Below are 13583 nucleotides of genomic sequence, written 5' to 3'. Positions count from 1 at the left end.
CCACTCAATTGTAAATTTAAAAACGGTTAAAAGGGCAGGAGGCGCCCGGGGGGCTCAGTCAGTTCCGCGTCTGACTCCGGATTTCAGCTCAGGTCGTGATCTCACAAACCGTGAGATCAGGCCCCGTGCTGGGCTCTGCACTGACATCAGGGACGGGGCCTGCGTGAGATTCTCGCCTCTCTCTCTCTCTGCCCCTCCCCCACTTGTGCCTGTGTGTGCACTCTGTCAAAAATAAACATTTTTTTAAATGGTTAAAAGGGCAACGTTTGCTGTATTTTACAACTTTTTTTAAAGAAATCAATAATGTACTATACCAAAAATCATTGAATTACACACTTCAAGTGGGTAGATCGTACGGTATGTGAATTGCAACTCAGTAAAGCTGTTAAACCGCCCACATGGCTTCCCATCCCTTTTGGAGCACGGTGCAAACCCCAACTTCTCTCCCTGTCTCCCTCTCTGAGCTCATCGCCCCCCGCCCCCACCTGGGATCCCTCCATTCTGGCCTCCCTGGCCGGCCTTCCCTCCCCGCAAGAGGCCGGGTCCCCGCCTCAGGCCTCTTGCGTGCCTTCTTCCTTCTGCCCGGGATGTTAGCAGCTCTCGGCTCTGCCGCGCCTTGCGATCACTGAGCAGCCTTCCGTGACAGACGCCCAAGCCCCACCTCCGGGGGTGGGAGGTCGTTATTCCGGGATAGCAGGTAGGGTCTCACCAGTCACCGATTTCACATCTTGCTGGGTGCTTCTAATGATCTGCCAGCATTAACGACCGCTGCCCTCGTCGTCACGGCTCGGTACCCCTCCTTCAGGTTTCTGCTCGCCGTCCAGCTCCCTGGGGGGGGCCGTGCCCCATCACACCCTGCCTCCCTTACTCACCTGATGCAACACCGTCCCGCCTAGGACTGCATCCTATGCCTATTTGCTTCCCGTGGAGAGTGTCAGAGGGAGGAGCAGAGAGGCCGTTCAGTGCTGTGTCCTCAGTGCTTAGTTCATGCGGCGTCCGGGGAAGCAGCTGTCACCCGAATGAACTTTGGCCCAGCTTCTCTCTGTCCCCGGTGGTCCAGCTCGGGCTCTGTGGGGCTGCAGTTCTAGGCGGCGGCCACCAGGTGGCGAGAGTGCCCAATCGCGTTCCAGGCCGCGGCAGCAGGCCCTGCCCCCACGCCAGGCCACTGGTCAAAGTAGCGAGGGCCATGGCCCTGGCCGTGGCCGTGGCGGACCCAACTGTGTCCTCCTTCTTCTCCTTTGTAGATTCAAAGTCATCGGGCATCGGCAGACACTCGACCGGGACCAAAGCCAGAGAGGAAGGCCCTGCAGCCCTGTCCTCCCAAGTCCTCCTCCTCTCGCCTAGCCACTCACAGACCCTCTGGTGCAGCCTCGGGGACCCCGGGGCCACTGTTTGGGGACCGAGGACCCGTGCACTGGAGGCTGTGACATGCACGGTCTTCTTACAACCCAGGGTCACGTGTCCACAGGGGAACAAAGGGGCCCCAGACCTGAGCCTTAGGGAGCAAAGCCCGAGGCCTCAGGTTAAGTAGAAAAGGAAAACAACACAGCAGGTCGGGGGTCAGGTGCTGCCCGTTTCTGTTCCAAAAGGAAGGAAACCTGCCTCCCCGCGAGTGTCCATAAATACAGACTGAGGGATGCGGAGGAGGGGGCCCTGGGAGAGCCATCGAGGCTGGGAGCACACCCGTGGCTTTTCAAATTTGAGGCATGGACCTAGCTCCATAAATAGCAAATTCAACATTTTTTTAAAGGCACCGGTTTCTCTACCGCTGAGTAAGCCACGTTATCCTCTGGTGTCTCTCCTCTCTGGGAGGCTGCAGCAGCGACCGCTGGGGGCAGGGTCCGGGGGCCGAGGTGTCCCTGCTCAAATGTCACCCCAACTCTAGGAGCTCTGTAGCCTTCCAAGCTCTCGGGACACAGCAGTGACCGGATCAGCCTTCCCCTCACAGAGCTCACGTTTGAGTGGGAAGTCATAAATATGTATGAACTTTGCTCAAGGACATGAAAACCAGGAAGAGACAGAGGATAATGGGGGGAGGGGAGTGGCTGCTTCAAGAGGTGACATCTGAAAGCTGATGCCAGCGACAGAGGGTGTGCCAGGCCAAGGGCACAGCAAGTGCAAGGGCCCCGGGGGCCGAGGCTGGAGCCGGCTTGCTGGAGCTAAAAAAAAAAAAACAAAACGGGGCGACAGTGCGGTCCTGCTCACAGCCTCCGCCTCTTCCCCTAAAGGGGGCTGTGTCCCCCGCCCCTCTGTGGACTTCAAATGAGAAGGGAGGTGCCCATCCGTGCCCAATGAAAGGAAGCCGAACAAATTTTTAACTCAAAAAAAGACAATGCCCATTTACTGGAAAGAGCACTTTAATAGGAGTCCAATTAGAGTCTTTCACCAGCTCCATGGCCTTGAGCTACTTTTTTTTTTAATACTTATTTTGAAAGAGAGAGAAACAGAGAGAGATACTAAGGGCAAGGAAGGGAGGGGCAGAGAGAGAGAGAGAGAGAGAGAGAGAATCCCAAGCGGGCTCCGCATTGTCAACGCAGCGCCCGATACGGAGCTCGAACTCACCAACTGACCTGAGCTGAAATCAAGAGTCAGGCGCCTAACCAACTGAGCCGCCCAGGAGCCCCTGAGCTAGTTACTTCTTTGGGCCTATTTCTAGACAAACCCATGGCGGGTGACATTAGGATGGTGAACAGCCCCTTCTGGCTTGGCTTACACCACAGGAACGCGGTGGGCCACAGACCCCGGGACGTCCGGTGCCCTCTACACCGAAGGAGCAGCCACGCCCCCACCTTGCGGCTCATCAGCCACGCGAAGCTCACAGCGTCTTCGTACCCACTGGTCCCCGTCTGGGACGCTCACCCAAACTCATCTTCCCGTAGCCAAGCTCTTCGTTCTGACCTGGGGTCAAAGGTCACCTCCAAAGACAAGCCCCAGAACAGTCCCAGTGAGAGCAGCCACCTGTCGGCCCTCGGTCCTTTGAACATATCCCCATCGTGTTCCTTCCACAGCAGTGGTCAGCGCACGGCCTGCGGCTTGACTCCAGCCCATTCCCTGCTTTGGTACGGCCCGTGAGCTGAGAATGGGGTTTACATTTTTAAATGGTTGAACAAGAAACATCTTGTGACCCAGGACAGTTAAATGACCGGGGTGTCCCTGAGCAGAGCGGGGGGGTCACACGCTCCCCAGGGAGCTCGCCTAAGCTCAGGCCCGCCATCCAAGCCACAGAAAGACCGTCGCCTCCCCTCTCGCTGTCTTGCTAAGACTGGTCAGGGTTTCCCCCTTGTTTCTCGGTCTCTGTCAGTAAATTCCAAGGAGCCGGGGCTTCCCGGGAAAAACGCCCACCGGGGGCCCTTCACTTCCAGTGTGCCCGCCGCCCGTGGGGATCCTTCCTGTGCTCTCACGGCCCCGACTCCTGTGCTGGGGCGTGCGAATCGGACACGGCCATCCCGACCGAATGGAAAACTGCGAAGTTGAGGACGACCGAGCCATTTTTCCAAAACAGTTTAATTAAAAAAAGGTGAAGAATCTGAAAAAACCGGGGGGAGGGGTGGAACCCAAAAAAGCACACCGTGGGAGTGCACTGGCTCAGTCACAAAGAAACGCCGTCATCGAAAAAGATATTTAAGTTTAATACAAATTTTATACAAAGAAAATGTGAAAAAATACTTCCATATGCTAAAAGCAATTAGGCTTCGCAAATAAGGCCAGCTAGGCTATTTTTTTTTTTTTTTTGACACCTGCAATTCACAAATGTTCTTTCTCTCTTTTTCTTCTATACTCTCTTTTTAGTTCTTCTCTAATATGTATGGGGAACTAGCTGGAAACTGTACAATTCACATCCTCTTATCAACAATGAAGAGAAAGTAAACAGGACTAAAATATACAACAGAATGTACTGGAATGATACCGTACAGTTAATTTTCTCATATACATACATCACCTTTTTGCTTTGTTCAATGCGTTTTGTTCGACACAACATACAAAATGGTACTACCGTATACGTAGTGTGACATGTGACAGGGAGTGTGGCCGGCGTCTGGCATTCTCTCCCACTGCCTTTGTTTCATGCTTACATAAAAACGTAAAATCCCATCGTATAAATAATACATACATGCTTCATCCCGGACTCCCATGTCCTCTGCGTGCATCCTGCCTTTGAGTTTCTCCCTTCCAAGAGGCACAGCATCTCTTACCAAGTATGTGTGAGTGTGTGTAAAAGGAACCACAAAGCAAAGCAAAGACTTCTCTTTGTTCCAGAGCTTAGGACGCCTAACACTTTCTCTGCTCTCTTCGGCTGAGCTGAGCGGGGCTTGCTTCTTCTGTGTATCTTCTGTAAACAAGGACCTGATTTCTTCCCTTTTCGAGTAGTCATTGCTGAAATCACACAAAATAAACTAGCTTCTCCCTGTCCTTCGGGGCCAGAGAGCTTGCATTTTATAACACAGTAACGTAGTATTGGAAAGGGGCCAATGGCTTGACGTGATGTGCCCACGACGGCACAGATCCTGTGCCGAAAACTCCTGATTCCAATGTGCTGCATACAGACGTATGAATGAAAACGGCTCACTTTCCCCCGGGGCGTCCAAGGACGAGGGCCTGTGTGCCACGGCGATCCTGGGGCCTAGTCACCATGCCACAGGGACAGCCGGGCTGACCAACCATCCCTCCTCCTCCAACGTCAAAACATTCCTTTTGTGGTTGGGTGTTTCTTGTTTTTTTAATCGTTTTTCTTTTTCTTTCTTCTTTTTTTTTTTTTTTTTTATAAGTTAAAGTCAATACAAATATAAAAAGGGGAAGGTACTCTAGGTTCAATGACATCCACAAATTGTACATTATTTACATCTAAAGCATAGATTTCGTGTGGGTCAAACAGTCCTCAGTCAATGCTAATGCCGGACGCACTGTAGTGTGGGCTGCCCTCCGAGTCGAGGGCCAAGGCCAAGTCGGGGTGTCTGGAATTCTCAAGTCTGAAGGAGGCTCTCCTGTCTCAGGTTTCCTTGCCGCTTCCTGTTGCCCTGGTGTCTGGTTTCTTCTTCCTCCACGGGGTGGGTGGCTTGTGTCGCGACTTGTCCCTAGTCCCAGAAGGTGTCCAGCCGAGACTCTTTCGGGAGGAGGCTCTTCGAACTGGCACTGGCGTTGTGCTCAGAGCGTGTGGATCCTCGCTTCTCGTCGCTGCTGCCCCAGCAACTAGACTTACTGCCCCGGGAATGGTCTGTGGAGGAGAAGCAACAAGAAGCGACGTTGAGCCTTCCCGCCACCTCCACCGCAGCAGAGCCACCCGGCCCCCTGCCCCGCGGCTCCCCTCCGGGCGGCCTCCCGCCGCCTCCCAGCGCGCGTGGGTCTCTAGAGCACAACTGTACGGCTGGTTAGACAAACACAAGGGCACCACATCACAGAGGATCGAGATGGGTGATGAGGGCACCGAAGTGCCCAGGGAGGCACCTCTCACGCGGTACCTGGAACCACAGACCCGCGGTCATGACAGAAGGACACCAAGCACTCAGGTGCTTCTGTGTCCACGCCGGCTGCTGGAAAAAGGCACCAAAATGTGGCGATATTTTTCCTTCCTCCTATCAGAATTTCTTCGGTCAATTTACAGACAACTCAAAAAGCAGACCTATAACCAAACCACCTAAGGCAGAGGATCACAGAGGAAGAGGAGGAGGAGGAGGAGGAGGAGGAGGAGGAGGAGGAGGAGGAGGGAGAGGCCAGAATGGTTATGTCCGGCTGGACACACACACACCCACGGACTCCCATCAGGGACAGGCTGCAGGGTCCCTGGAGGATACAGAACCAGAGTTAAGACCCAGGACAGCTTCGAGGACGCGTGACCACAAAAAGCTCAACAGTGGCTGAGAAGATCCGAGGCAGGTGAAGGAAGAGGCAGAGGAGGGAGTCCGTAAGCTGCCACACAGCTCAGCTCAGGCCAGCACGGGTGACGGCAAGGGACCCGTCAGCATGCCAAGGCCCCATCAAGCCTGGGATCGTCTGCCAAGTTCAGAGAGGCTGGGATGAAATTTTGTTTTTAAATTTCTGGAGGTGGGATGGTAACATTCAAAGAAGCCAACGGTCAAGCTCGGGGACAGAATGAGAGTGAGAAAGGGACCAGATCAGAGCCGGGGAATGCCATTTCTTACCGCCTGGTACCAAGGAACGTGTACACTTAGTCATGTGTTCCTGTTTTGGAAGACAAGTGGCAAAGAGAGAGAAAAGTCTCCAAAGTGATGTGTTCATTCAGGAGACTTCTCTTTGGCCATTTGCATCAGTGACCAAAAGGGGGCAGTATTCTGGCAGGCAGTCCTGAATCCACCTCCTCTTCCTGGTTCTTCCCTACCCGTGAAGCCTACGCGGATGGTTCTTCTCGAAGGTCTCTGGGAAGCAGTGCGCTCGGTCATCGTCCAACAGGACAAAAATCCCACAACGGTGCAGTCAGGTGAAGGCAGACACCGGGCCTGAGCTCAGCACGGCACCTGCACCACGGACCGGGCCGGCCACCGTCCACGGGACCTGGGCCCTCACGCAGACGGGACACGGGGCACTGGCTGGTTCGGCCAATCACCGCAGGGGAGAATCGGGACCTCTATGGACAAGGCCAAGGCTGATCCCTTCCACGAAGCACACCGTACGCTCTGGCTCTCGTCTCCTACCGCGGTTTTCAGCGGCCACGAGAGGCCCAGCTGAGAAGCGCGGAGGCCAGAGCGAGACGCGCCACTCACAACGACAGCAGAAAACAAGACGACGACGCACACAAAGCACGAGGCTTCCGCGGGTCCCGGCCGCGTCGGTGAGGCGGGGCCGTACTTCCCCTTCTGGGCTGGGTAGCCGGGGCATGGCCGGGGCGCGGGCGGGTTGCTTGCCACACAGCTGCCGTGGGCTGAAGAGACACGGCCCAGGCAGCCTCGGTGTCCGTCAGGGAGCTCAGGTCGCCACGAGCCAGGCACCGGCTACGCACTCAGCACCGTTAGCCCTGTTCTCTCCGCGCCACTCTCCGACCCGACGCCCTCACAGCGACGAGGGCTTCTTGTCCTAATGGGCATTTTTAAACCACGAAAGGGGGGGGGGGGGGGGTCACTGGACGCAGCGCTGCATTACAGGCGGGAAGCGAGGTACCCAATGGCACAAAAGCAACTCTGTAGGCCACATTCTTCAGCATGTTGGAAACGCAATTCTCAGAACCACCAGCTCTGCCAACAGCCTAATCCGACCAGCAAAACCAGAGGTGCGAGAACCACACTAAGGCGGGAAACAGCACCCAAGGAATCCGGATTCTTTTGGGGGAATGAAAACTCTACCGTAGCCAAGCCTGACGGAGGACAAGGCCGGGAGGGGAGGGCAAGGAAGGTGCCGCGGTGAGGACTGAGCAAGGGGCTACAGATGACGTATCGAGTGACCAACGTCCTCGGCCACGATGATGGGACCACAACAAATAACGTCTGGAAACGAAGAGCCAGAAATTAGTGATATGAAAGGAGTTTCAATAAAATAAGGGGTACGGTGAAGAGCTTGGTGGGGAAATCACGACAGGTATGACAAGAGAAGGAAACAGGAACTGCTGGAGAGAGCACAGCCGTGCCACAACGGAACCGTCATCATGGCACTCGGTGGGCCGGGCAACGCACAGCACGCTCAGGATGGCGGGCACCCGGACTGAAGTTCTCCGGCTTGGCCCACTGCCGAGCGTGGGGCGGTTAAGGGTCAGAATGCCCTGTTCTCAACCTCGAGGAAGGGAAGTCACAGCGAAGCAGAGGGCGGTCTCAACACGGTCGGGGGTGGGGGGGGGGGGGGGCGCTGAGAGAGGGGTCCACAGTCGCTGTCGCTAGCGCTCAAATCCAGAACTAAAGCGTGAGTGTTGTCCTTGACCCACGGAACCTCCAGAGCACAGAAATGGTGACATCCTTCATTTGGGAGGAAGGGGAGAAGAGCGGTCATCAGTGACCCCAACCCTCACCTTCACAAACCAGAAGTCAGCAAGCAAGGTCTAAAACTAACGCTCAGAAATAGGAGCACAGGGAAATACGTTATTTGTAAGGAAGGAGGGAAGTACCAGACATCACTGGGGACAGGGCCTAGGAACTGTCTCTGTACTATAACTATACGCATGTTTTACTTCGAAATCTTAAAACTATTATTTATTTGGGGGGGGGGGTGCCCACAGAGAGAGAGAGAGAGAGAGAGAGAGAGAGGGAGAGAGAGAGAATCCCAAGCAGACTCCACGTTCTCAGCACAGAGCCCGATGTGAGGCTTGAACTCAGAAACCATGAGATCGTGACCTGAGCTGGAATGGAGTCAGATGCTTACCCGACTGAGCCACCCAGGCGCCCCTAAAATCTCAAAAGACAAGCAAATAGCAAGGAAGCACGTACCCCCACGGAACCTTTCTCCCGCCCCCAGACTCCTCACCACACCCTCCCGGCACCAGTAGGCACGGAGAACCCCGGTGTGTCCAAAGCCCTCTTTCCTCCACAAGGTTTCGTCTGCACGGTCACCAACATCAAGAGCTGGCGGAAGTTAGACGTACGAGGAGTTCGAAGAGGACAGCGAACGAGTCCGCGTTTCTGCTCTGACACAAGTACCGGCTTGGGTGAGAAACAGAGGAAGGGGGAAGACAGAGGACACCGTCCTGACTGGGCCCCGGGCACCTCCGTCTCCCTCCTGCTCACACTCTGGGCTGTCGTGGCAACACTTCCTGGAAAACGCTCCCTCTCCTCCAGTTTCTGACGGGGAGCACCACGGTGCTCCCCCTCGGCTAATATGCCTTCCGTCCCGCCTCGTCCCGACTCCGAAACGTGGACGCCTCCTGAGTGCGGTCCCGGACGCACCTCTTCCTTTCGCCAAGACCCGTAGAGAAGGTCCCTCCTGCTGAGGACACCCTGGGATTCTAACCTTGTCTCTTTGCGAGACAAGGTCTCAAAACCCCATTTAGAATTTAAAAGCTCCGCGGTTATTCAGGGCTTAGGGCTCAGTGGTGACCGGACCGAGCGAGTCTTACGGAAACGTCTGCCTGGGCTGGGGAAGGAGGCAGGGCAGCCTGGAGGCCGTGCCGTTCGTTCAATATGGGGGCCACTAGCTCCGCGATGCTATTTAAATAAAGTAATATAAAATGTTAAATTCTATTCCTCAGTTACGTCAGCCACAGTTCAAGGGTCCGACAGCCATGTGTGCAGGCGACTACCACAGGGAACGGGGCGGATACAGAACCACGCCAGCACTGCAGAATGTTCTGGGGGACAGCACCGCTCTAGGGGCAGATGCAGGGTGTCAAGGAAGCTGGAGGCACAGGAGGATATTTAAATGCCTAAGGAAGGAAGCAGCTGAACACGACATCTGGCTACGACAGAGGCTGGATACGGAAAGGCCGGCGAGGCTGGAGGAAGGCGTGAAGGAGGCCTGGGTGCTGGAAGGGGAGGCAGGGCCTGGCTGTGCTCCCCGGAAGGAACAGGCAATGCCACGTGCTGTCAGTGACATTGGAGGGATGGGCTGGGAGGTCTGAAACAGAGAACCGCGGAAGCTGCCCTTGTGGAGAGTGCAAACAGAGGCTGAAATGCAACAAATTTGGTGAGATGACCAGGCAGATGGAAACGTGTGCTTCTGAGGTCAGCGGTCAAGATCAGCGTGTGTGGTGGAATGAGGGTGTCCCGAGCGATCTTCTCTGGCTGAGCTCCAATGCCGGCTGCGGGGGAGTTAAGGGATAGATGGCTGGGGTGTGAGCAAGGCAAGGTTTTGCCAAACGGACATGTGGAGAAAACCAGAAGGTGTGGGAGACTGGGTTCCATTAGCGAGGGTGCTGCTGGGATGAGCCGTGGAAACCAAGCTGGGGAAGGAGGGAGGTGAGGAAAGGAAACAGTTAGTAGATCTGGAAGCTGGGGCAGCGGGGAGAAGCCACATCTACAGCCCTGACTTTCCCCCAGACATCGGTGCCTCATTAGCTGAGCCACACAAAACGGCCAACCGTTTTTGACTCACGATTTCCTAGGGGTCAACTTAAGTATTCCCAATGCAGCGGGTGAGAGCACGTGTGGGGTCAGAGAATTCTGGACTGAAGTCCAGGCTCCAGTAGTTAAGTCACTGAGTTACTTGTGCATGTAAGTTAACTTCTCTGGGCCTCAACGTCCTCGTCTGCATAATGGGAACAGTAACTTCTCTCACCGAAGTTGGGAATAAACACAATGAAGTGTCCAACCGCTTCATGCTCTTCTCCTAAGCACCCATTAAATGCTCTTCTGACTTCCCTTAAAGCTCCAGAAGACAGGGGCGCCTGGGTGGCTCAGTCGGTTGAGCGTCCGACTTCGGCTCAGGTCGTAATCTCGTGGTCCGTGAGTTCGAGCCCCGTGTCGGGCTCTGTGCTGACCGCTCAGAGCCTGGAGCCTGTTTCGGATGCTGTGTCTCCCTCACTCTCTGACCCTCCCCCGTTCATGCTCTGTCTCTCTCTGTCTCAAAAATAAACGTTAAAAAAATTAAAAAAAAAAAAAAAAAAAAAAAGCGCCAGAAGACAGGAGTTGTCTGCCTTGTTCACCCCTAAATCCTCAGCCCTAGCACAGGACCTGGTCCCAGAGACACTCAACAAACTCTCACACGCCTCCAACCCTCTGCGAAAAGCCTAGCGCCATGCATCCTCCAAGAACCTAAAGCGGAATTCAGAATCTTGCCCTCCCTCCCTTCCCCGATCCCGCCCTCTCCCTGTCCCCTCCCCCCCATCCTGTCACCGACTCCTCCAAGATTATTTTCTCTGCCTCCACCCAACCAGTACCAAGTCACCAACATCTTCTGCCCCTGGGCTAGGGAATACCTCCTCACCGAGAAGTGCAATAGGGCAGATCTCCCAGCCAGCGTCCCGTCTGCAGTCCCCCTGGATGAGACAGATTCCATACTGCCCGCCACCCTCCATGCTTATCCCACCTCGCAGCTCAAAACCTCAACAGCGCCCCCTGTCGGAAGCCATTGTCCCCCTACCCTGGGCCTCGCTCACACCACCTGGGCAATTCTGACCCGTCCACAACCCTCCTACAGCCTGCGTATTCCAGGTTTTTACTCTAAACTCATTTTAAACTTCAATAAAAAAGGAATTGTATATTGCTACCTAGATCGCGGGCAGAAAATCCATAATCCTCACCACAGGTAGAGGGCAGCTCTACAAACACACATAATGAAAACCAAACCGTAGTCTTAACGTCCAGGTAAGTCTTTGCGAAAAGGAGAAACTAGAAAACATCAAAGAGATGTGCAAGGCATCTTAGCGCTAAACTGAACTGTTCTCAGAGATTTAGTCAGGGGGCTGAAGGCAAGGGAGAGGTAGGTTTTCAATAGGCGGTTCAATCGTATTTAATGCCAAGTTCTCATTCTCCCTCAAGTCAGCTCCTGCTACTCCCTCTTAGCCCCGCCCTCCATCTGAATCCCAGTCTCCAGCCCCCTGGGGAAACCGTCCCCACCTATGCAAACAAAGGACATCAACTTCTTCCTTGGCGCACTTAATACAGAGACAGGAAATAAAATTTTCGGCTTTCCGCTTAAGGGAATCATCCAAAGGAGAAAAAGACCCTGGAGCTAAGGGACCTTCAAGTAAGCAAATTGTCCTCAACGGGGGCACCCTCTTTGAACCCTCTGGAATCACCCAAAACTCGGAAGGATGCAGGAAAATGACCCTTTGGGCGAGAACAGAGGGTAGCTCAAACCCCACGTAAGAGGAAAAACTAAAAATTTCAGTCTCAGAAAACAGCCCAAAACAGCCTACTGGGTTATTCCCCAAGAAGAAAGGTTTCTACAGAAACATCATCCACCTAAAAAGTTTCTTTTCCCTAAAGGCTCAAGTGCCCTCATCCACTAACTGCGGATGCTGGGACCTCAGGAACAGAGTTCCAGATGGTTTAATTTACTGTGGTCATTTCCCTGAGGGCGGAAGAAATGCCCGAGCTACATGCACACCTCTACCCCACCCCAGGTCAGCAACAGAACCCTCTTTTATGTGGGACCCCCATAAATAAAACAAATGGAGGTAAATACTGATCAGTTTGGAGGGTGCCTGAAAGCTACCTTGCCCAGCCACTCCCTCGCCCCCCCACAATGACCTGCCCGGGGCACCCCCAAAGATCCCTAAGGATCCACAGTGGTTGGAAAACCACTGCCATAAACCCTTAAAGATCTCCCTGAGAAAATGGCTTCCCCTCTGCCCGTGAGGAATGTGAGAGCACCGTTCACCCACCAGGGGGCAACATACCAGAGCCTTGGTTGGAGCCTAAGAGAATGGAGGAGGGCGTCTCCCTGGAGCCAGAAAGGTCGAGGGTCTAAAAATACAAAAAGAGAGAGATGGACACAAGGCACGGGGGCCAATGTAGCCCCCCAGGGAAGCCCAGGGATCCACGGGGGTGCTCATCACTGCCCCCAAGGCACCTTTGTGCCCTCTGCCTGGTATGCTCAGGCAGGGGAGGCCAGGTCGGCTGGGGTGGCCCTACACCTGTGCTCTGTCTCCCAGAATGAAGAGGGTGGAACACAGCAATGGGGTGCGCCCTTACTCAACTCTACAGCCTTAGCTTCTAGAACATTCACTGTGCCCTCAACTTCCTTCACTGACCTACCTACCGTCCAGATTTGTGCCACATCCAAAAAGGAGGTATATTACCTCAAAACTATGTCAGCTCGCTTTCGTTTCACATTAACCTCTTACCAGGCTATATTGTCAATGAAATCAAAGGGTTTTGATGGCATAAGAACTTAATTCTTCTCCTAAGACACACTGAAATAAATACATGATGACTACGCATGTAAAACATGATCAATGTGCCACCGAAAATACCTTCTGCAGACGACCCATGTTGCATATGCCACACACTGGGAAGTAGGGGGTGCGACCTTTCCTGGCCAATATGGCGGCTACTAGCACCGTGTGACTGCTTGTATTTGAATTAATTAAATAAAATTTCAAAGTGCGAGAGTCTCTGCTCACACCAACTCCGGTCCAAGGGCTCAACAGCCACGTGTGGCTAGTGGATACCATACTGGGCAGAGCAGACACAGAACACTCCCATCATCACAGAAGGTTCTACTGGACAACACTGTGATAAGCTTTGAGAGTCCCCAGAGAGCAGCTGCCGAATCACACGAATGTCAACTCGGGCTCCGCGTCGCTCTGTCCCTGCCCGCATGCCCACTGGTGAAAAGGAGGCCTGCTAAGCCTGTCACCCCCACCAGCAGTCTGACTGCCCCACCTTGAAGACAGACCTCCCACAACATGGGACTTGCAGAGGAGACAGGCATGGGGACAGGTCCTGAGACGCCACCTGGCCCTAAGTGTTGGTGTCACTGGCCAAAGGCGAGCAGCTTACTCACCGAGCCGCTGTCCTTGCTTTTCTCCGTGGAAGGCTCCTTGTCTTTCGAGGTGCTGGCGGCATCCGTAGGGGCCGCCTGTGTGCCAGAAGACTTGTTTAGTGTTTCTGTGTTTACCTCGGCGTCTGCTTCTTGCTGAGGAGCAGTAGCTGGGGGGGAACGGAAGAGAGAAGCCACGGATAAGCTGAGGGCCACGGCTTCCAGAACCACAGGAAGCCGCGCACTGCACGAGGCCACGCCATCGCTCGGAACAACTCTGACCCGAC

At 54.4% G+C, this 13583-nt stretch overlaps 1 protein-coding gene across 20 annotated transcripts in view; it reads right to left on the bottom strand.

Moving 5' to 3' along the window:
• Positions 1–3608: 3608 nt before the first annotated feature.
• The window catches only part of ZMYND8 (zinc finger MYND-type containing 8), a 135275-nt gene continuing 125300 nt past the window's right edge, over positions 3609–13583 (bottom strand). For 17 of the 20 annotated variants that reach the window (XM_042930768.1, XM_042930754.1, XM_042930759.1 and 14 more), the window contains 3 exons: positions 13321–13466; positions 12212–12278; positions 4982–5212 (listed from right to left, as the gene is read on the bottom strand). In XM_042930768.1, coding sequence (XP_042786702.1) covers positions 5073–5212; positions 12212–12278; positions 13321–13466 — 353 coding nt within the window. In that variant the 3' untranslated portion in view covers positions 4982–5072. Of the gene's footprint in view, positions 5213–12211; positions 12279–13320; positions 13467–13583 lie in introns of all 20 variants that reach the window. The other 3 variants (XM_042930767.1, XM_042930770.1, XM_042930756.1) reach the window with 1 other exon arrangement.

Source organism: Panthera leo, chromosome A3 (assembly GCF_018350215.1).
Source record: "Panthera leo isolate Ple1 chromosome A3, P.leo_Ple1_pat1.1, whole genome shotgun sequence".
NCBI lineage: Eukaryota > Metazoa > Chordata > Mammalia > Carnivora > Felidae > Panthera > Panthera leo.
Note: the sequence above shows the minus strand (reverse complement) of the source record. Positions and strands in the feature narration are given on the sequence as shown.